Here is a 23,473-nt window from a genome sequence, read left to right as displayed (position 1 = left end):
GCCACACCCACCAACTAAGCCACACCCACAGAACCAGTTGTTAAAAAAACTGAATCCCACCCCTGGTACCATGAGAACTAAACTGAATATGGATTGTGTGAGAGTCTTTGAATTCAAAGTCTATCTCAGAGATTACGAAAGAAAAAAAGAACACACACAACTTCCTTCTTATTGCTATAATAATAATGGCGATATATAGAATGCCATACTTTGACAAGATAAATATGTCAAGAACAATTTAAATGTCATGGACTATTGTATTTTTACAACTAGAGGAAAAAATAGTGACAATATAGTTTATTTCACTCTTTTTGTTAATTGCTCTCTTTTATTAAGATCTGGTCTAATTATAATAATGTAACATTTGGTGAAAAAGATAAAAGCCAGAAGCCCAGCACTAGAGACCAAGATGGCAAAGACCTCCACAGTTATTGTGTATTTTCCTTTGGTGCTTATGTAGGCAGGAACAAAAGACAACCAGACACTGTAAACACCAACATGCTGAAAGTAATCGACTTGGTTTCCTGGAAAGTGTCCGGTAACTTCCTGGCTAGGAAAGCTGCAATAAAACTAATACAGGCCAGGAAGCCCATAAAACCTAAAACAGAATAAAACATTGCAACCGAACTTTCATTACATTCTATAATTATTTCACTATTTATAGACCACATATCAAAGTCTGGGAAGGGGGGAGAAATTCCAAGGCATGTCATACAAAAAGTACTTTGAATAAAAGAACAGGAAAGAACAATGAAAAGAGACAGTCTTTTCCCAATCCATGTCCTCATCCTCGATCCTGGTTTGGTGGCCATGAAAGCAAGGACCACAGTGATGGTTTTGGCCAACATGCAAGAAACAGCCACTGAGAAGATGATCCCAAAAGCAATCTGTCGAAGGAGACAGGTCACCTTCATGGGTCTGCCAATGAAAAGCAGAGACCAAAGGAAGGAGAGGAGGAGGGAGATAAGAAGGGTGTAGGAGAGGCTACGGTTGTTGGCTTTGACGATGGGAGTGTTGTGGTTCTTCAAGAAGATTCCTAGCACAAAGAGTGTGATAAAAGGAAGTACAAGAGCTGATGTGGCTAAGACTGTCCCCAACAAGTCTCTGTAAGACAGGTAGGATATATATTTTGGCAAGCATAAATCCTGTTTATTGTTTGGATATTGATGTTCTGGGCATTGGAAGCAATATTCCATATCTAAAAAAAAACCAAATGTATATATTTAAGTCAAAATATACTAAATTCTTTCTGTGCCTTATGGCTACGTTTCAACTCCTTCCCTCAAAATGACACTATAGACCTGTTCCTGTTTGCGAGGCTTCAGCGGCGGCAGGGTTCCGCGATCCAGCGCGATCCCTGCCGGGCTCATCGACTAGGTTCCCCTGATCCACTTGGATTTGGGGGATATAGCTGCCCTGTAGGGGCTGCTGAAGACAGGGGTGATCTGGAAAGGGGGTAGGGGGTGTCGCAGACACCCTTCCCAGCCAGCTAAACCCCCTTTTCCCTAGGCGGAGGAGCGGCGGTCAGCAATGGCTGCCTCAAAGAAACCTGCAGACGGATAAGAATGTGCAGGAGGAAGAGAATCGGAGAATCGTGAGAGTTGCCTATGGTCCGGGATAAAGTTGCTAAGCAAGGAACCTCCGGGGATCGGAGAACTGTTGGAGAAGTTGCTACATTGTTTCCAGAGAGAGTTACAAGCCGCGGATAGAACTCTTAAAAGGGAAAGTTTTTTTTTTCTTTTCACTCTCCTTCCCTAACGTGACAGCTGTGGAACAGTAAGAGAAATCTGAAAATCCAGGTAATTAAACACTGAAGAGATAAGGATTTCTGAATGATTTTTTTCTTTCTTAAAAAAAAAAAAAAACTTTTAAAAATTTTTCTTTTTTTATGCTGTGAGTGGGAAGGGAGAGTGAAAGCTGGACTATAATTTGGAAATGAGGAGTATGCCTGGAATTTTAAGGAGATATAAATATTAACAAGGCTTCTGAAGATATATATTAAATGCAACTTTGTGATCCAATTTTAACCCCAGAAAGAGAAATTGAGGAAGGAGAAGGTGCTTAAAGAAATGATATACTTGGACTGCTTGGTGATTTTATTACTTTTGAAAATTATCTTTGATTAAAAACATCTGGGTGGTTGTTTGGGAAAACTTTTTCTCTTCACAATGACATCATTTGTGGATGATTTGGAACTTTTACGTCAAAAATTCAAGAGGAAAAGCGAGAAGGGAAGGATGTTTTTGATACTCTGTGTCAGTATTTAGAAATGGCGGTTTATGCTTACGTGGAAGGGATTGAATACCAAGAAGATTTGGAGGAAGAAGTCACTTTGGCTGGGCAAAGAAAGGAGAAGGAGAAAAAGGAAAAAGAGACTTTAAGATCTCTAAAAGCAATCCAAAAAAAGAAAAATAAGATGAAAAGGAGGTATTATGTTAGAAAACTGCAGAGGGGAGGAAGCTGGAGAGGAAGAGAGGTGGAGAGACGAACGGGTAATGAGGACAGAGAGAAGAACAAGCAAGGGAGAAAAGGGATGAGAGGCCTCAGCAGTAAAGAGCAAGATGTAAAGAAACAAATCTTTTTTAGAGACAATGGGTAATCTTATTGATGAAGGGATTCTAAAGGTACACAAGATTGTTTTTTATATTTGTACTTAGAAATAACTTTTAGAAGGTTGGAAATAAAGTGTAATTTAAAATGTGGTAAAATATTTAATATAACTTAGTGAAATAGTTGTTAAGGAAAGGGGAACATTTTATGAAATAAAGATTGGAGATATGATGTGGGGGGAATAACTGTGGAAAATATAACTATTATTAAAAAGATATGATATTAAATTGAATGGATAAAATGGTTAAGGTATAAAAGAATGTTGGGGAGAGGAGGAGAAGGAGGATTACCTTAATGAAATAATGATTTAAAATATGTGATGTGGGGAGAATAATTGGAAAGTAGGCCCTCCCACAAAAGTATGTTAATTAATTGAAAAGCAATGTGCTAAGTTTTTTATGTTATAAAAGAATATGAATATTAATGAATAGATTAGTTCTGGTAGTGATAATATTGTATAATTTTTGAATGTACCAAGCAGGATCCCAATGTAAGTTAGGTGTTTTATATTAAATATTATAAATGTAGAGGAAAGAGGTAAAGGCGTTATACTCCAATTAGTGGACAGGAGAAGTTTTTTTTTTTTTTATTTTAAGGAAGAAAGCAAATGGATAGCTGGAAATAAACAGACAAAGAATAATAAATATTATGATTTGAACTGAGATGAGATGAATAAAATAAAATTAAGAGAATTTAAGAGAGAAAAGAAACTATATATAAAAGTGAAGATGGTAATAAGATATGAATGATATATAAAATGAATATGAATTTGAAGTTGTGTCTGTATAAAGAGTTTTGACCCGGGATTGAGCAACCTTCAGAAAAGATGATTTTTTATTTTCTTTATGTTATGTCTTATGTTATATGTATTTGTGTTTGTTTTTAAAATTAATAAAACTTGTGTTTTTTTTTTAAAAAAATGACACTATAGAGCACTACACCACAGAACTAGACACAAAGACAGTTTTTTCCCAAAACATCACCATCATCTGCTAAACAACTAATTCCCTAAACACTGTCCAACTATTTACAAGGTCTTCACTACTATTACTATTAATCTTCTCATCACTCCTTATCGCCCATCCCCTCCCACTTGTGACTGTATGACTGTAACTTAACTTTGTCGCTTGTATTTATTATTTATGTTGACTGTCTCCTAGTATGATTTGATTGCTTATTTGTATCCTATGACTATATGACTATGACTGTACCTTATGCTTCTTGACTCTTGATGAATGTATCTTTTCTTTTATGTACACTGAGAGCATTTACACCAAGACAGATTCCTTGTGTGTCCAATCATGCTTGGCAAATAAAGAATTCTATTCTATTCTATTCTATTCTATTCTATTCTATTCTATTCTATTCTATTCTATTCTATTCTATTCTATTCTATTCTATTCTATTCTATTCTATTCTATTCTATTCTAATCTAATCTAATCTAATCTAATCTAATCTAATCTACTCTTTTATTCCAGAATAACGTAGTTAGAAGGGATCTTGTAGGTCTTCTAGTCCAACTCTAGCCAAGAATTGTGTTGACTTTTTTGGCAACTGCAGCACACTGCTGGCTTGTATTTAAGTGATTGTTTAGTAGATCCTTCTTACAGTTATTATTATTGAGTACTACCACCTATATCATGGGTGTCAAACTTCGTCATGTCTTGGGCAGGACCATGATATAATGTAACATTTTTGCCTTTGTGAAGCCAAGGTGGGCATGGTCTGCATGTGATGTACCAGGCCCATGGGCCACTAGTTTGATAGGCCTGACCTATATTATACCTGTGCATTTGGTTTTTGTTTCCTAAATGTAGAACCTTACTTTTTTCACCATTGAATTTCATTTTGTTAGATAGTGTCCAATGTTCAAGTCTGTCAACATCCTTCTGTATCTTAACTATATGCAAAACTCTCTAAATGTGAATTCCACCAAGAAAAATATTGACTATTTGGGATATAGAATATCCCACGAGGGAATAGAGATGGACCCACAGAAAGTAAAAGCTGTACTGGACTGGGACCCACCGCACACCCGCAAACAACTGCAAAGTTTCCTGGGGTTTGCGAACTTTTATCGCCAATTCATTCTAGCTTTTGCAAACATCGCCCTCCCTATCACGAACTTGCTAAAAACGAAAGGGGGGGAGAAACCCAAACCAAGGCAACCCCTTATCTGGACAATGGAATGCCAGGCCGCATTCGAGAAACTCAAACGTCTATTTTCAGCAGAACCAGTCCTTAAGCATCCAGATCCTGAACAACCTTTTGTCATCCAAGCAGATACTAGTGATGTTGCAGTTGGAGCAGTCTCCTCCAAAAGAATGGAAGTGGACAATTACAACCATGTGCTTATACATCCAAGAAACTGACGGAAACCGAGCAAAGATGGACCATATGGGAGAAAGAGGCATATGCTGTGCCCACCGCATGGAGACATTTCCTGGAAGAAAACCAAATCCCCTTTGAAGTATGGGCTGATCACAAAAATCTGGAAGCCCTGAAAAATCCACTCTCCGAAAAACAAGCAAGGTGGGCTCAATACTTTAAACATTTTAATTTCACTCTCAAATATTTTCCTGGGAGAAAGAACTTCTTAGCACATGCACTGTCCAGAAAACCCCAATACAACAGTAAAAAGATTGAGGTTATAACACTGATGATTCAACTGACCCAACTAGCAGCCAAAGTAATCACCTGGGCACAAGAGAAAAAAATATCATCCCTGACTGAAGACACAACGACGTCAATATTTAAGGAGGCACTACTTAAGGACGACTGGCTCCAGGCTAACAAAAACACTTGTTTACTCAAAGATGGACTGGCTTGGGTAGAGAACAAACTTTATGTCCCTGCAAGCCAGAGAATGGACATCATGAAACGCTGCCAGGACTCCAAAATAGCAGGACACTTTGGGTTTGTAAAAACTCTGCACCTCATCAAAAGACAATTTTGGTGGCCGTCCCTCAAAAAGGACATTGAAAGCTATGTTGCAAGCTGCCCCACCTGTGCTGCTGCAAAGAGAAGACAAGGAAAATATCCTGGACTTTTACAAACAGTAGCAGACCCTTCTGCTCCCTGGAAAGAGATCTCTATGGACTTTATGGTGGAGCTTCCCGAAAGTGCTGGAAATACTGTCATTTGGGTTGTAACTGATCTTTTTTCCAAACAGGTTCACTTTATCCCATGCCAAAAGATCCCAAATGCCAAGGCATTGGCAAAGATGTTTCTGATACACATCTATCGCCTTCATGTAGCTCCCCAATGGATTATCTCAGATAGGGGTGTTCAGTTCACATCCAAATTTTGGCGGGCGTTTTTAAACCTATTAGGCTCCACCCAGGGGTTGTCGTCAGGAAATCATCCCCAAATGGATGGATTGATGGAGAGAGTGAACAGTGTATTAAAACAATATTTAAGATGTTTTATTAGTCATCAACAGGATAATTGGACTGACCTTCTTCCGTTTGCAGAGGTAGCATACAATAACTCAGTCCATAGCAGCATGGGGTTCACCCCATTCCAGATAGCCATGGGCCAAGAATTCAACCCCATGCCGGAATTACCCACCAAAGATCCTGAAATCCCCTCCCTTAAGGAGTGGATGGATAACTTACAAGCCATGTGGCCAGTGGTAAGATTATCTTTACAGGAAGCTAGAGCAGTTTACAAAACTCATGCAGACAAAAAACATTGCGAACCTAAACCTTTCAAGATTGGGGACCGTGTATACTTGTCCACAAAATTCTTAAAATCATTACAACCCTCTAAGAAATTAGGACCAAAATTCATTGGTCCTTTCCCCATCTCCAGAATTATTAACCCCGTGACGGTAGAGCTTCAACTTCCAAAAACACTTAGGAAGATTCATCCAGTATTTCACTGTAGCTTGATCAAACCAGAGATCACTTCATACCTCAGACCCCCCACTTCCCACAACTCCAACCCCCATCATGGTACATGGGGAACAACATTTTGAAATTAAAGACATCCTTGATTCACGCACTCACCATGGATACACACAATATTTAGTAGCTTGGAAACACCTTCCTTCTTCAGAAAATGAGTGGGTAATCAAACAACACATAAAAGCACCCACATTACTAGGTAAGTTCCACCAAAAATACCCTGATAAACCATTCTGAATTGCAAATGTAATGCATGATTTTTGTTTTTTTTCCAGGTAGACCTATCTGTTTTTTAAGGAGGGCAGGATGTCAGATCCATGTATCTGTCATTTCTTCAGTGGAAGAAGAAAAAGTGGGGGGGGGGCTGATAAAGAAATCCTTTCTTGATGTAACCTGAATATATTTAATCTTATATCGAATTTGTTTAACCCACACATGATACGATGGAGGGAGAAAAGCCAGATGGCCAGAACTATCACCTCTGAGAGGCACAACCAGGAGATGAAAAGGTCATAAAAATTCCACAGTGAGATTGTACTTTGGAAATCTCTTGAATAGTTCGTTCTAAAATGGGGGTTGGGGGGAAATTAGGTATGCCCTGGGAAACTGTGAAAAGATTGTTCCTTACAAGAGGAATGGGGAGGAATTAACATACTGGCTTTTGTTTCACTAAATACACATCGAGATAAGATGAGGGGTTCTAAATTCCCTTATGTATCCCTGTATGCCTGAGAGATCTTAGACGCTGCTTTGAACTCCTACTGTCTCATCTCAATAAAGAATTCCTTTGTGATATGTTTGGATACATTTTCAGAAGTTCATTCTAGTTGAGTGAATGGGAAAAGTTCTGTAGCCTGACACTGGCTTCCCCATTTTGCTTGTCAGAAGGTTACAAAAGGCAATCACATGACACTGCAAACAATCATAAATATGAGTCAATTGCCAAGCATCTGAAATTTGATCACATGACCATGGGAATGCAATGGTTGTAAGTGTGAAAAATGGGCATAACTCCCTTTTTCCGGTGCTGTTATAACTTTGAACGGTCACTAAATAAACTGTTGCTAAGTGAAGGACTACCTGTACAAATTTCCTGTATTTTCTGATTGCATTTTAATAAGGAGGTTGAAACATAATTATATATGGTCATTATACCATTGCTACAATAATAAATCTAATAGTGGCTAAGACTTTTGCACAGTGCTGTATGTGCCATTCCTCAAGAAGTCATTGCTCAGTTTAGTTGGTTTTGATAATTATAAAACAGTCTCCAACTTCTTCTTTCTGAAGAAAGTTGTGGATCAGTAGCTATAAAAGGCCCTGGAGCACACAGATTATCAGTATTAGTTTCAAACTGGGATCAACCAAGAATATTAAACCAAGACCACATTGATGTGCTATTCTAAAACCAGATTAAGGGGCATGCAGACCTCCTGATTCTAAGTGACCTCTCAGCTGTCTTTTGGACCACCTCCAGGAGATAAGCATGGGAAAATTGTTTGGCTATAGTTCCCATCATTCATCAGGGACAAGTTTCAGAAAACCTTCTCTTTGGAAACAGGATTCCATCATACTCAGGTTTCCATCATATTCCAGATAAACTCTGCTGGCACTTAGAAAACCCACTAACCACTGGCTGTTTCAGAAAGCCTTTGGAGCCTGATAAAAAATAGGAAATTTGTTGTTATTGAGTGTGTCTTTCCTCAGAATGTTACTGAATATGATGCCCATCACCACAACTGTCTGTTTAAGGCTTAATTTTTTTATTGTATTATATTAGAGTAGTTGTCACTTAAAACCAACTGGTATGGAATCTGGTAAAAAACCAACTGGTATTGAATTTATTAGTCTAAATAAATAAATATAGGATTGTTAAATGAGCACATTTTAATCAGGCAAAAGAAATCATTTACTGAGTGGAATGAATGGATGGATGGATGGATGGATGGATGGATGGATGGATGGATGGATGGATGGATGGATGGATGGATGAATTGATGAATGAATGAATGAATGAATGAATGAATCAGTCAGTCAATCAGTCAGTCAGTCAATCAGTCAATCAGTCAGTCAGCCATCAACCACAATAGGGAAAAGTGGGCACTGGATACAGATACTGAAGTTACAATCTTATCAATAGTTTCTTGGAGTACACCCCATTTGTTTCATAAGATTTTATCTGTGTGACTATTTAAAACCTCACAGGAAATAGGTCCAAGCACATACATTTGCCTCCTTCCTTCCCTGATATATATGTATTTAGCTGGGAAGTCTATAGCATCAAGGTAACCACAGTCACTTGTTCACATGATCTGGGACTTTAAATCCAGAGTTGTGTAGGAAATTGTACCGATATACAATTACATCCACTATTGCACACCTACTCTCTACACAGTCTAAGACTGAGAACTTAAAGAGGTGAACCTAACTATTGCAACCCGCTCTACATGGGGCTGCTCTTGAAGACTATCCAAAAGTTCCAATTGGTGCAAAATGCAGCGTCCCGCATGGTTTTATGCAGACCCTGGTGTGCACATGTATCTCCTCTCCTGCAGGAGTTGCATTGGTTGATGATTTGCTTCTGGGTTGTCATATTTAAAGCCTGGCTTGGGACCAGGGTATCTGAGAAACCATCTCTTGCTGGTCATATCTACTTGACCCATCAAAGTGGGGAGGCAGGGAATGTTGCTGGTCCCATCCCCTAAGGAGATACACCTGGTGGAACCCAGAAGAAGGACCTTCTCTGTGATAGCTCCCTCTCCCTGGAACATCATTCCCCCAGAGATTAGAATGGCCCTCACTCTAATACTCTTCTGAAAGGTGCTGAAGACCTGGTTCTGCCAGCAGGCCTGGGGAACCCAGAGTGGGATGGAGAACATTAAATGGCTCATGTGATCTGCTGTCACCGGGGCAGGGTGGGGGTGATTTTCTTATATTATATTAATTTATTTTATTCTTTTTATTAGTTTTATTGTTTTAAATGAAGTTTTATATTCTGTTAGCCACTTTGAATTGCCATGGGCAAATAGGCAGCAATATACAATCAATCAATCAATCAATCAATCATTCAAACATCCCATCCTATGTTAATTTAAAATGTTCAGGAATACAGCTAACTGGTAGAAGGGATATTTAGACTACTAAATTATCATCAATAGCTCAGTGAGGCTAAAGGAAAAACTAATAGTTTATTCCATTAATTGTTTAGAATCTATATGATTTTTAAATTTGTTAGTTGATGCCATAAATTTCAAGTCTTTAATGCTTTATTCTGAGCAATTCCCTATTATTTAATTCAGGTTTTACTATAATAATATAGATTTTTGGAAGAAAAATACAAATCAGTAGGCCAGCACTGGAGCCCAGAATGGAGAAGATCTCCACAGCCACCATATATTTTCCCTTGGTACTTAAATAAGCTGGGAAAAAAGACAACCAAACAGCGCAGAATATTAGCATGCTGAAAGTGATAAACTTGGCTTCATTAAAAGTATCAGGCAGTGTCCTGGCTAGAAAAGCTACTATGAAGCTCACAATAGCCAAGAAACCCATAAAGCTGAGGACACAGTAAAACATGACATTTGAGCCTTCATTGCATTCTAATAAAATTTCTTCAGGCACAGAATCCATGTCAAGATCTGGGAACGGAGGAGCAACAACCAACCATGTTATACAAATAATTATTTGAAGAAAAGAGCAGGAAAAAACAATGGAGTTGGCCAAGGGTTTCCCCACCCACTTCCTCATTTTGGAATTTGGCTTAGTGGCTTTAAAAGCTAGAACCACAATTACAGTTTTAGCTAAGATACATGACACAGCTATTGTAAAGATGATACCAAAAGCACTTTGTCGAATAAGACACAACACCTTCTCAGGCTGGCCAATGAACAGTAAACCACAAAGAAATGAGAGCAAGAGAGAAACAAGGAGAGTATAAGTGAGATTTCTGTTGTTGGCTTTGACAATGGGAGTATCTTGGTACTTTATGAAAATTCCAAGAACCAATGCTGTGATTAAAACAAATGAGAGTATAAGAATGGTCAAATTAATCCCTAAAGATTCTTTGTGTGACAAATAAATAATTTTTTTCAGAAGACATCCATCCTGTCCATGATTTGGAAATTGACCTTCTGGGCACTGAATGCAATCATCCATGTCTGAAAGAGAATTAATGTTTAGTATCAATATGTGATATTGCCAAAGTCCTAAAAAAAATCAATTAAGATGCATCTAAGAGACAAGTTTAGTCTTTTCCATCACAGAATTATCTTGTTAACTGGGAAGTATTGCTTTACAAATGGGAATGTTTAGTAACCCGATTGTATAAGACACTACCATATATCTGAAAGACTGGAGGAGGGAGAAATTATGATTTTTTTAAAGAACATTCTTGATATTTTGTTCTGTCTGTTTTATATGTAATGCATCTAAATTATTTGTGTAACCTGGTTTTTTATAGTTTTAACAATTTACATAAAATAATTCCATGCATATCAGATGTTATATAGGACTATATCTTCATCTGCAAATGCTACCATTATGATTTAACTGAACAACTATTAAAATACAAGGTCAGTTTTGCACCTTACATATATCTATCAATATTGTGGGGGGGGGGAGGAAGGAGAGAGAGAGAGAGAGAATATTTGTGGTCAATAACCAGAAAACAAAAATTAGTTTTCAAGACAGTGTTGATTTTTGGTGAAGTAGTAAAGATTGGTTTGTCATTGCCTTCTTCCCAAGACTAGAGAGTCAATGTCACCTAGCTGATTTCATACTTCCATATAAGGTGCGATTAGAGCTCATGGTCTCCTAGATTCTAGCCTGGTGCCTTAACCACCATATCAAATTGGTTCTCATATTTATATCTTGATCTATCTCAGTATTACACAAGAAATATTTCTGACCCATCAATACATTGTCTTACCCTCCTGATTTGAAACCTTCCCTTTTGGACAAGGAAAGCAGTCATAGCAGCAAAATGGCAGCCCTTCCTTTTTTCTCTTACTAAATCCTTTAAAGCAGTTGTCATTGCATATTGAAACAGGGCACGTCTAAACATAAAAAATAGAAAGGCGTCATTTAAACAATGATAGATGTATCTAAATTCATGTTGCAGGGGAAAATGACTAGTTAAATATAAGGTGTTACAAGATGCAAAAGAAAGTTGAGGGATGGACTTACCAGATTTTAATGTGTATGTGGCAGCTTGCTGTTTGTTTTGGATGAAAGGAAGGATGTTACTGAGAAATTTGTAGTTAGAAGGGCATAATTTAAGATTTGGGTGGCACAGGTATCTATGGTACGATAAAGCTAAGTTTAATGTAAATATTAAATATAAGTTTGTTAGATTTACTGAGAAAGAGAAGTAATATAAACCTGCTTTAAAATACCTTTGTAGCTCTCAGCATAGGAAGTAGACGAGAAATGCATACTAAGTGGTTGACTTTGATATATCAGAATTTTATCAAAGAAAATGTAGAGTAACAGCAGAAGAAAAAGTGGTGGTAGAAGAATGCTCATGTCAATGGGTTTCATATGTTTAGTTTAGTTTAGTTTAGTTTACTTTATTGTCATTGCACCTCGTACAACGAAATCAAACACCATCTTCAGTTCACATTATGACCATGAAAACAAACACAAACACACATCCTTCACCCTTCACACATTGAACCGGAAACCCCCGACACCACACCAACACTGCACCAACACAGCACAATTCAAAAGAGCCTCTGCCCTGGGATAGAAGCTGTTTTCAGCCTACTTGTCCTTGTTTTTATTATTCTATACCATCTGCCAGATGGTAATAGTTCAAAAAAAAAAAAAAAGGGTTCCCAGGATGAGATGGATCTTTCAGAATGTTTTGAACTTTCTTAAGGCAGCGGGAGCTATAAAGCTCTTCCAAAGAGGGGAGAGGGCAACCAATGATCTTCTGGGCAATGACATTAGCTCTCTGGAGTGCTTTCCTATCTGCCACTGTGCAATTGGCAAACCATACAGAGGTGCAGTATGTTAAAATGCTCTCTATGATGCAGCAGTAGAAGGTCGCCAGCAGTTTTTCATTCAGTTGTTGTTTTCTGAGAAGTCTCAGGTAATATAATCTCTGCTGGGCCCTTTTGACCAGGGCTGCAATATGAGCACCCCAGGTCCTCTTTTAGGGTAACATCCACAAACTTAAAACTGGCCACTTGCTCCACTCAGTCTCCATTGATAAGCAAGAGCTGGATGTCTGATCTGTTCCTTCTATAATCCACTATAAGCTCCTTGGTTTTATTGATGTTGAGGACCAAGTTATTGTCTCCATACCACCAAAGCAACCGGTCCACCTCATCTCGGAGTTGGAATGCAGTCATGTACATAAAGAATATAGAGTAAGGGACTCAACATGCAACCCTGTGGTGTACCAGTGTTAAGAATAAGGGCTGAAGAGGTGTGATTACCTAATCTGACCTTCTGTGAGTGGCCAGACAGGAAATCCATCATCCAAAACAGATTGAATTAGAATGCCCAAGGTCCAGAAGTTTAGACACCATTCTATGTGGAAGAATTGTATTAAACACAGAACTAAAATCCACAAAAAGCATCCTCACATACCCCCCTCCCCCGCTATTCTTGATGAGTCAGAGCAGTGTGAAGAGTGATGGCTATAGCGTTCTCTGTAGATCTATTTTTTTCTGTATGTAAACTGGTGTTTATCAATTGTATGCGGAAGACCAGAAATGATGTACCGGCAGACCAATTTCTCAAAGCACTTCATGATGGTAGGAGTGAGTGCCACTGGTCTGTAATCATTGAGGTTATTGATAGGGAACTTCTTTGGCAGGGGAACAATGGTGGAAGCCTTCAAACAAGATGGAATAGTGGACTGGGATAAAGACCGATTGAAGATCCTGGTAAAGACTCCAGCCAACTGATCAGCACAATCTTTAAGCACTCGGCCAGAGATACCATCAGGACCAGCAGCCTTTCTAGGGTCCACAGCCCTCAGAATGCTCCTTACCCCCTGTTCCTCCACAATGAGGTGGGGGCTACAATTGGCTGGTAGTTGTGTTTTATCTGTCTCTGATGTCTCCACTTCAAAGTGAGCAAAGAAATGATTCAGTTCCTCTGCCAATGAAGCATCCCCTTCAGCAGGGATGACATTGGTTGGTTGATGGTTTGTAATTTGTTGAATCCATCACCACACCTGCCTCATGTTCTTGCTATAAAAATTATCCTCAATCTTCCTCTTATAATCAACCTTGGCCTTCCGAATACCTTTCTTCAAATTAGCTCTGGCAACACTGTATCTTGCCCCATTACTGGACCTAAAGGCCTTGGTCCTGTCATGCAAGAGGCACTGGACTTCCTTGGTCATCCAGGGTTTCTGATTGGGATAGATCCTAATACATTTATCCACAGTGATAGTATCTGTGCAGTATTTGATATAGCACAGAACGGTTGCAGTGTGCACCTCTAGGTCAGGGTGGTAAAAGATGTCCCAATTTGTGTTCTCAAAACAATCCTGAAGTTGTTGAGAAGCATCTTCTGGCCAAGATTTCACTGTCTTTATTATAGACAGAGCCCATCTCCTAAGAGGGATGTAAGCTGGTGCTAAAAGCAGTGACATATGGTCTGCTTGTCCCAAATGGTAATTGTATAATCTTATAGCCATGTTTGATGTTGGTATATATTTTGCCCAATATGTTTGCTCCTCTGGTAGCACACTTAACATGCTGACAACAGTGGATGTCTACATTCTTTGTATTGATACACCAGCTTTTGTTCACATAAAGGCTTAAACTTCCCCCTTTGATCTTGCCAGAATCTCTACTCCTGTCCTGCCGGTGAGCTATGTAGCCTTCCAGCTCAACAGCTGCATCTGGAATGAGTGAATGAAGCCAAGTTTCTGTGATTAGCAAAACACAGCAGTTCTTGATGAATTTAGTCTTTGTAATCTGTAGCTTTAATTCATCCATCTTGCATTGGTAAGAAATATACTTGGAATTGAAGGCTTGTGTGGAAATTTATTCAGCTTAAAGAAAACCCAAGCATGGCATCCTCTCTTCCTCTTCCTGTTCTTTCTCCATCTTTTCCTCCTTCCTACAGGGATAGTGATCCATGGGTCCCCCAGGGGCCTAGCTGCCTCCTTCGGTATGTTATGAGAATGTATAAAATCATCCATAATAGCCTTTTCACATTTCAGTCCAATTTGTAACATGGCTTGCTGATTATAGATGCTCCTTTCCCCACAGGATTCAATCAAGGAAAGTATCCAAAACACACACAGAATCATACACACCATATACTGAAAGAAGGAGCGGTTAGCCACAGCATCCATGTGTGCAGCCATCTTGAAAACCCTTTACAGTTAGTAAAGTATGTACAGTTAGTAGAAAGATCTAAAGTAGACAAGAGAACTTTTGGGTCTGCACCATAACTCACTCTCCTTAATCATCTGCACCATAACTCACTCTCCTTAATCATAGGACTGGCTCTGAGCAAACCAGGTTTTTTTTCCCCTTAGGTGAAAAGTTTTAGAAATCCAGAACAAATGCATTAACCCATACCTGATTGAACCTGCTAGGCCATACAATATTATTCTCATCAATGATGAATGATGTATTTGATGACATATGTGGGTCTATCTTTCCAACTTTGACTCTAAGAAAAGATTGGTTTGGGAATGTCCTCCAGTTGATAATATCAAATGCAGCTATTCTTTCACCATTTTGGTCAAAGGAAATCTTTTCTCCAGCACTGTTGTTAAATGAAACTTTTCTTAGAAAGTGATGTAACTAAGATAGAAAGATAGAAAATTCTTAAGGACAACTATTTAATTCTGTAAGTGAGGCATGTGCTATTTTTAAGAAGGAAGGGAGGGAGGGAGGGAGATAGGGAGGGTGACACAGACATGTGCAGGAGTTACAAGGTACAAACAGGGATGATCAATTATTTTATTAACCATGTATTGGGTATCAATAGTATAACAGCATTACTGAATCTTTCATTATTGACTTTGCTATTCTTTTTATTAAGGCTGTGCAAAACATTGAAGAGATACTTTCTTTTGTTTATGCTTTGAGTAAAAAGCATAGAACCACAGAACCTCTCATTTCTAACGAGTATAACAAACCTTCCATATTACTCTGTTTTGTATCTTTCTGACAGATTTTCCAGTTGATTAGCTTTCAGGATGGGGTATTTTAAGAGTTAATCTAGAGCTGAATTGACCTTGTCATAATATAATCTACTGCAGCTGTCATGGCATTGTTGAACCAAAACTCTCCATGTCTACAAAGGTATCTAAGTTGGTATAGATACCAAATCCATGCAATTAGATACAACTTGTAACTTTTCTGCATCCTAAAAAAAAAAAAAAAAATCAAATGTGCTCTTCCCATTCTAGAAAGATCTGGGAGACAAGCCTTGCTGAGGATCTTATTTCAAAAGGAGTTTCATCTACTGGGATCCTGTAACAAAAGTTTCTCAGTTGCATCACCTGTCCCATGGAACAACTTTGTCCCATGGAACAACTTGCCTTCATATATAAACGACTACTTCTCCCTAAAGAGTTTCCATAAAGATGTCCAATTTTAGCTTGGATAAATTATTTTGAGTCCACAAATGCTTAGATATCTAAGAATTTGAAAGGCATACTTTTCAAGGATTTGAAACCTTGTTTATTCAATAAATCACACTATTTAGTGGAAGGCTGATAAACAGATGCCGAGAATGGTGATAGGGCTGTTTCAGTATCAATTGTTTAGTAAGCAATATAGTAGATTGAAATTTGTATACTTGTAAAAGATTATTTTAGTTGTCATTGTGAATATATTGTAGTACAAATTAATTTTATTCATGTTTCATTTCTTGTAATTTTCATTGCTGTTCATATTTTATTTGTTAATATTTAATTGTAGTTGAATTCCTGAGGCAGAATATTAAAAAATAAAAATGGCTTCCTTATTGCTTTAGGATCTACTCTACTGGTTAGGATCTAGCTCTGTGATGATAGTGTATATTTTGTTTTACTATTTTCTTTTTTTTTAGTGTTTATTTGCTATGAACAGCTCATATTATTTTTAATAATAATAATCATAGAAAATGGCTAATATTTCCTCATACAGGCAAAATTAGAAGATTCTGTCTTTGATTTGTTTAAGATTGCAATTTAGTTTTAACTTTCATTCAATAACATCAAGTTCAGAAACTCAAGTCATCTGTCTTGATCCTAAAAGTTCATGAAGGAAGCCAATCTCTTAGGGCTTGTTTAATCTTTGCTAAGTGATTAAAGTAGACATAATAATAAACATTCTGATAATTAGTTAACATAAGATTAATCTGACAGCTGGAATGGATGGTTCTTTGTACTTTGTTGTATCTTATTCATTTGACATAAGAAATGAAAGGCTGTTGGTGAAATAGAAAGGAAGAAAGACTTTCATCCCAATCTAGCATCCAATCTAGTTTCAAACTTGTTACATATTTTCACTTTGGTTTTACCTGCCATAAATGTTGATTGAGAAGCTTCTGGTCTTTTGGCAATGTGTGTTGTTTGGAATTCATCACATGTATTAAGTGCAGGGCATGTGCCACAGTATGGATGGCATTGTAAATACTATAGCTATGAGCAGTCATCCTCATCTCAAAAACAGACTCAGAGAGCGTGTTCAGTTTCTCCTCTCCAGTGCAGGTCATCTCAGGTCTGTCATCTGAGTTTGGGTTAGACAAGGAGCATCCAAATACACTTTCCCAAAATAGCTGGAGAAAGCCATCTTCTTTTTCTGAGCTAGGTTTTCTGGTCTGAAGAAATGTTTGGAATCCCGATATCTCCTCAGAGTGAATTGTCAAAGCGAGAGCACCATGAAGAAAGTCTATGTCCGTATGCCTCTGAAAAGGGAGGGATGTGAAGTCCATCTGGGCCGTCATGATCCAAACTTTACTCTCAGGCTTATTTGATCCATCATATTCTGAAAGTGCAATGAGTACTCTGAAAACTAGCATTGTCTGTAGTTCTCCATGTGTGAATAAGATGTTGTAACTGCTTCGCTCAGTTATCTTGTATGTTTCAACCCCCTTTTCTACAAGATTAAAGGTGTTACTAGAAAAGCTGTGTTTGGGTAAGTTTTGAATGAAATCAAAGCAAATGCCATTCTGAGAAAAAAGGGAAGGACTTTCTGCACAAACCTTTCTCCATTCTCACCTTCGACATAAATCACCCCTATCCATGTCCACCTGAAATATAGAAGTAAGTGAAGAATTCCATTGTATTGATGGATCCAGTTTGGAAACATTTGTTGAGCAAAAACTTCTTCATGTTTATTATCCATCGCTGGAGAAGAACCATACATAAGCTAAAGGAGATTTGAAAAGGAGATCAGGTTTGCAAAATACACAAATATGTATGTGCGCCAGAGGTGGTATTCAGCAGGTTCTGACCAGTTCTGGAGAACTAGTAGCGGAAATTTTGAGTAGTTCAGAGAACCGGCAAATACCACCTCTGACTGACCCTGCTCCCATCTATATTCTCTGCCTCCCAAGTCCCAGCTGATTGGCTGGGTCTTCTTTGTTTTCCCTGCACAGGACAAGGCAGCTGGAAAGTAGGTTAGTGGGGTGGGGAGGGAATGGGGATTTTGCAGTATCCTTCCCCTGCCATGCCCACCAAGCCACACCCACAGAACTGGTAGTAAAAAAAAATTGAATACCACCACTGATGTGTGCATGTGTCTGTGTGCCTGTGTGTACACACACACACAGACACACAGACACACACAAATTAACACAAATACAGGATGCATAGAGAAATAAAACAGGAAATGGAAAAACAGTATATACTATCATGTAAATAAACAGCAAATTTACCACATATGCACTATGAACTATTATAATATTATTGCTTATTAAAACTGAAGCAACCCATAAAATCCATCTAAATTTGATTTTAAAATGTGATGCCTGTCTCCGGTGTCTCATTATTTTAATTTTATGTGATTTTTTTTTCTAATGTGACAATTAAAAAGGCCATGTTAATCCACATTTCAACTGTTAGATTTTCTTGAGTTTTCCAGTGTTGGGTAACTTTGATTTTAGCTGCTGAAATTAAATAGATAATATATTCATTATTTTTAAGCTTGAATTTTACTCCTATAAATCAATGCAGTAAGCCTAATTTTGGGAACACTCCATTTTTATTTAGTGATGGTACATATTTCACCATAAAAAAAAAAAAAAAAATACGCAGAGATGGGGATAGCTTTATTGCAAAAGCATCATAAAAACACCTTGCAAAAAAATAGACAAAAGTGCACACTTGGTTAGAAAAAAATGTTAAAACAGCATATAGATTGTAAACCAGAATTATTTTTGTTAGGCATAATACCAGAAAAATATGATAAAGGGAATGTATATTTGATATTGCATGTTTTAACAGCAGCAAGAATTGTATTTGCACAGCATTGGAAAAGTGAGGAAAGAAGAAGATGTAATTAAAAAAATATTGAACTGTGTAGAAATGGACAGATTAACACTGAAAATAAAAGAAAAAGAAGACATAGAATATTTTCAAACTTGCGACTTGTTTTATTAATGGCTGGATAAAAGAGGTAGAAATTAAGAAATTAATAAGTATTATTATGTATACAAATTGACCCAGGCAGTATGCTGTATATTAAGCACATCTATCTATCTATCTATCTATCTATCTATCTATCTATCTATCTATCTATCTATCTATCTATCTATCAATCTATCATCTATCTATCATCTATCTATCATTTATCTAAAATCATCTGTATTTCAGGTGTAAATAATCCTACTTGCAAAACACTGTTTTTCTATGTCAAGGTAGAACTCTTCCTTCTAGACTATCCTGCTCTTTTAGATCAGTCCTTGTACTCAAAATATAAAATCAAGTTAAATGTCCACTTTATAGTTAAACATCAGATAGCAAGCTTGTGTCAAAACAAAGTTTATTTAATTATGTTCTTCATGAATTCCAGAAATGTATAACTTGCTTCTTCATCTAATGTACTCAAATAAATTTACTTAAATGAACATAGTAACTGTTTTGTTTTTTGTTTTTAAAAATAGTAATCAAAAATTTATAGCAAAAGAAAAAGAAACCACAATGGAACTGCCAAAACATTTACATTAGTATGTACATTTACTATTAGTTATTAGTAAACATTAGTATGTATAATAACAGTGCATAATCAACAAGACAGAGGGGAAAAAGGAGAAAGAGAATCATGAACACAGAAGAGTTAAAATTAAGTAGTGAAATACGATTAGTGAGAAAACAAAGTCCAAAAAAGCCCAGGGGTACCTGTGGAACCTTGTAGATACCTAGAATGGTGGCCATATGGCGGCAGACATTTGAGTCGGGTCCTCCAATGACTGCAGCTGCATTGCTTCTACTATCACATTTATAGTTTGGAATGAACTTCTTCCAGGTAGAAAGAAGTTCCATTGAGGCAAGATAAGTTGAGCTTGCACTCAAGTGACTGTTATAGATCTGGAACCCCAGAGTGATGTTTGGTAAGATGTGAGGGTTTTCATTGATTTCTTTTACCGCAAATACCAGAGCCAGAATATGTTGGTAATTCTGAGCCAAAATCCTACAAAAGTGAATGTTTTATTGGGAAGAAACTGTAATTAAAAACAGAGAAACATCTAGAATGATGTTTTTTGTTTTGAACAGTACCTATTTTGATAGCCAATGCATCATTTTAAATAAAGGCAAAAAGATATATATGACAAGGGCAAGAATCAAGGACAGATAAAAGGCCCTTCAAGATACAAAGAAATGACTTGGCATTACTTATTTTGAAGATGCATTTTTCAACTCGCTCTGGAATAATTCATGTTGCTGGGAAATAAAATAATTTTAGAACTAGAAGAGCACAATACATAGTTTGGATGGCATAGTTTTCTGTGGTTCAATGAAGTTAATGTAGTTTTGAAAATTGCTATATTAGAAGTGCCATGTTAACAATATGTAATAGATCTTTATTTATAATATATAAAGGTACTCCAAATTTGTGTTTGAAATGCAGACCATTTTATCATGTTTGGCAGATTTTAGAAAAATCATAACACTTTGGGTTCAAATGAATTTTAAACACAAATACATAGCTGAAACCTGGACTTGTTTTGCCAGGACTATACACTTAGAAAAGAACCATGGAAGATTATCTCTGGTCCAAGACACAAAAATGAGAAGTCCCTGAAATATCTACAGTGGAGGGATGATTGGTGAAGATGACAGAATTAGCAGAGATGGCAAAATTAATTTATTTGCTTAGAGAAAGATCAATGACTACATTCATTTCCTAAAAAGGAAAAATAAACTTCCTTATGACTTTAATGATTAGAAAGAGTATATTAAGGACAGAAGGAAATTATGATGTACAATAACCTTAGAGATAGGTTAAAATATAAATATAGTTATAACTGTTGTTAAAAAAAATTAGAAACCACTTTGTAAATTAATTTTTCTTTCTTTCCAAATCCTTTTTGTCTGTTTCTTTTCACTTTCTTATTAATTTTCTCTAGTTTTCTTTTTGTCAATTCAAAATTTCTATTGTTATTATTCTGTTGAAAATGTCTTTAAGAAACATTGCATTTAAAAAAAAGAAGATTTACACTGCATCTGTTTCAGGATAGGTTAAGTGCTACAATTCTCTTTGCATATAAACCCAACAACTCTGTTTTGTGATACATTTTCCTGTATGTGTGTTTTTTAAATCTCTCCCGTATCTAATATAAAGGTGACCTTGAATCAACCTATATTTTACTCAATTGAAATGCAGACCATTTTATCATGTTTTCTAACAACGTTATAGCAGTCAAATTGTAATGCTTATTCTAGGACTTTTTTTCCTCTCTTCAATTCTCATTCCAAGCAGCTTAGGTAGTTAGTTAGATTGACTATCTTAGATTTTCCATCCATGTTCAACCTCACCTAATCTATTGTGAGACTAGCCAAAGTTGATTAAGTGTGTTCCCTGAAACTACATGTATTCAAATAAAGGAAATAATTCAGTTGGTATGCCAAGAGGCACAGGGCAATATCTATGGCCGTTGGGTGCCTTCATATATCAAGAGGCTTGTTTTTACAAGACATGGCTGAAATGTTCGAATTTGTTCCAGAAGACAAGATAAAGAACCTAATGTTTAAATTATGAAAAAGCAAATTTTGATTACATACCACAAAATAATCTGATAATGATAAGAACTATTTCACTACAGACTGCATCAGGAAATATTTTCATTGGAAAGATAATCTTTCCAGATTGACCATAAGGTAAACAAAAAATGTTTAACAGGTGGCAAGATAAAATAGCTTTATTTTTCTGGCATAATACTTATTTTAACTTGCTTTAGTTTTGCTTCTACCTGATTTATTTTATGCTTTCAACTGTACATCATCCAGAGTCACTCTGAGAGTAAGATGGGTAGTACCTAACTTTGACAAAAAATAAATACATAAAAGTGATACAGATCAGATTAACCATCATTAACCTAATCCAAAAAAGATGCCATACTATAAACTATGCATGATTACATCCTCAGAACAAAATTCTATTAATAAAATACCTCTTAAGTTCTTTTTTGAGAACTTCCTTACATGATATCATCTAAGAGATCCAGCGAAGGGGCTGTTTTAAAGGTTATTGGATGTAAAAAGGCATAACTCTGAGACATAATACCAGTAATGTTGAGTTCCCCTTGATGGTAATATTTATGAAGAATAGGAAGAAGAATCTGGATTCCTAGCAACATTAGTACTGATATAAACATAACTATCAAGTGGCATTAAAATCTTCTTCTGGAAAGTCTTTCAGCCAGCTTTATTGGGGTAGTCAAAGAGATTTCAGTATCATAAAAGCTGGATAATTACTCTCTTACTAAAAAGGTTGATGCAAAAGTTGGGTGTGCCAAATGTCAAGAACATGTTTATCTTGCTTGCTGTTCCACCTCTAAATGGCAGAGGCTGGTTATTATTATAACATTTTAGTCTTAATAGTTTTGCTGCAGCCCAAGGACACCCTTTAATGAAATAATGAAAAGATTATGATAATTTTGATAATTGTAGGATCGATTAAATTGACAATTATTTAGAACTGCCAGTGTTTTGTTGACTCTAGATGAAATTAGAACTAGCTTCCTGTTTGAATTGAGGGGGTAAAGGCCTAATGAATTCAATATGATGGCAGTTAATTGCAATGAATCCAGTACATTATAATATAGACCACATTCGATCCATATTTAATGTTCAATATCAGAATTAGAATAGAGCTGGAAGAGACCTTGGAGGCCTTCTAGTCCAGTCCTCTGCTCAAGCAGGAGATCTTATACCATTTCAGACAAGTGATTGTCCAATCTTGTCTTAAAACCTCCAGTGATGAAGCATCCACAACATCTAAAGGCAAGCTGTTCCATCAGTTAATTGTCCTCACTGTTAGGAAGTTTCTCCTCAATTCCAAGTTGCTTCTCTCCTTGATTAGTTTCCATCCATTGTTGTCCTGCCCTCTAGTGCTTTGGAAAATAAATTGACCCTCTCCTCTTTGTGGCAGCCTCTCAAATACTGGAATATCATGTCACCTCTAGTCCTTTTTTTCTCTAGGTTAGCCAAACCCAAATCCTCCAACCATTCTTCATATGCTTTAGCCTCCAGGACTTCTTATCTTATCTTATCTTATCTTATATTATCTTATCTTATCTTATCTTATCTTATCTTATCTTATATTATCTTATCTTATCTTATCTTATCCTAGATTAGATTAGATTAGATTAGATTGTTATGTTAGATTGTCTTGTCTTGTATTTTATTTTGTTGTATTATATTATTATATCTTTATATCATTATAATATATTTATTGCTTTTCATTCATTTTGAAAGGGTATGCCCTAACAACTTATTGAAAGTGGTTTTGGGTTGCTGAGCAAAAAAAGATTCACCAATATGACC

General features: G+C 36.7%; 1 protein-coding gene and 1 pseudogene across 2 annotated transcripts; both read right to left on the bottom strand.

Annotated features, from left to right (window-relative positions):
* Positions 1-9,729: 9,729 nt before the first annotated feature.
* On the bottom strand, positions 9,730-11,573 carry LOC148129261 (vomeronasal type-2 receptor 26-like). The gene is made up of 2 exons (XM_087945695.1): positions 11,447-11,573; positions 9,730-10,676 (listed from the first exon to the last, which is right to left on the bottom strand). The coding sequence occupies exon 2, from the start codon at positions 10,672-10,674 to the stop codon at positions 9,778-9,780; it is 897 nt and encodes a 298-aa protein (XP_087801821.1). The 5' UTR covers positions 10,675-10,676; positions 11,447-11,573; the 3' UTR covers positions 9,730-9,777.
* Positions 11,574-15,035: 3,462 nt separating this feature from the next.
* LOC113428176 (vomeronasal type-2 receptor 26-like) lies at positions 15,036-22,352 on the bottom strand (annotated as a pseudogene). Its single transcript, XR_015745973.1, has 4 exons — positions 22,130-22,352; positions 19,826-20,117; positions 17,005-17,855; positions 15,036-15,296 (listed from the first exon to the last, which is right to left on the bottom strand). The product of XR_015745973.1 is annotated as a vomeronasal type-2 receptor 26-like (transcript).
* Positions 22,353-23,473: the final 1,121 nt, after the last annotated feature.

This window comes from Notechis scutatus, chromosome Z (genome assembly GCF_049901735.1).
Source record: "Notechis scutatus isolate UNSWTSFEM ecotype Mainland chromosome Z, rNotScu1.2, whole genome shotgun sequence".
Taxonomy (NCBI): Eukaryota; Metazoa; Chordata; class Lepidosauria; order Squamata; family Elapidae; genus Notechis; species Notechis scutatus.
This window is presented reverse-complemented; position numbering and strand designations above follow the sequence as displayed.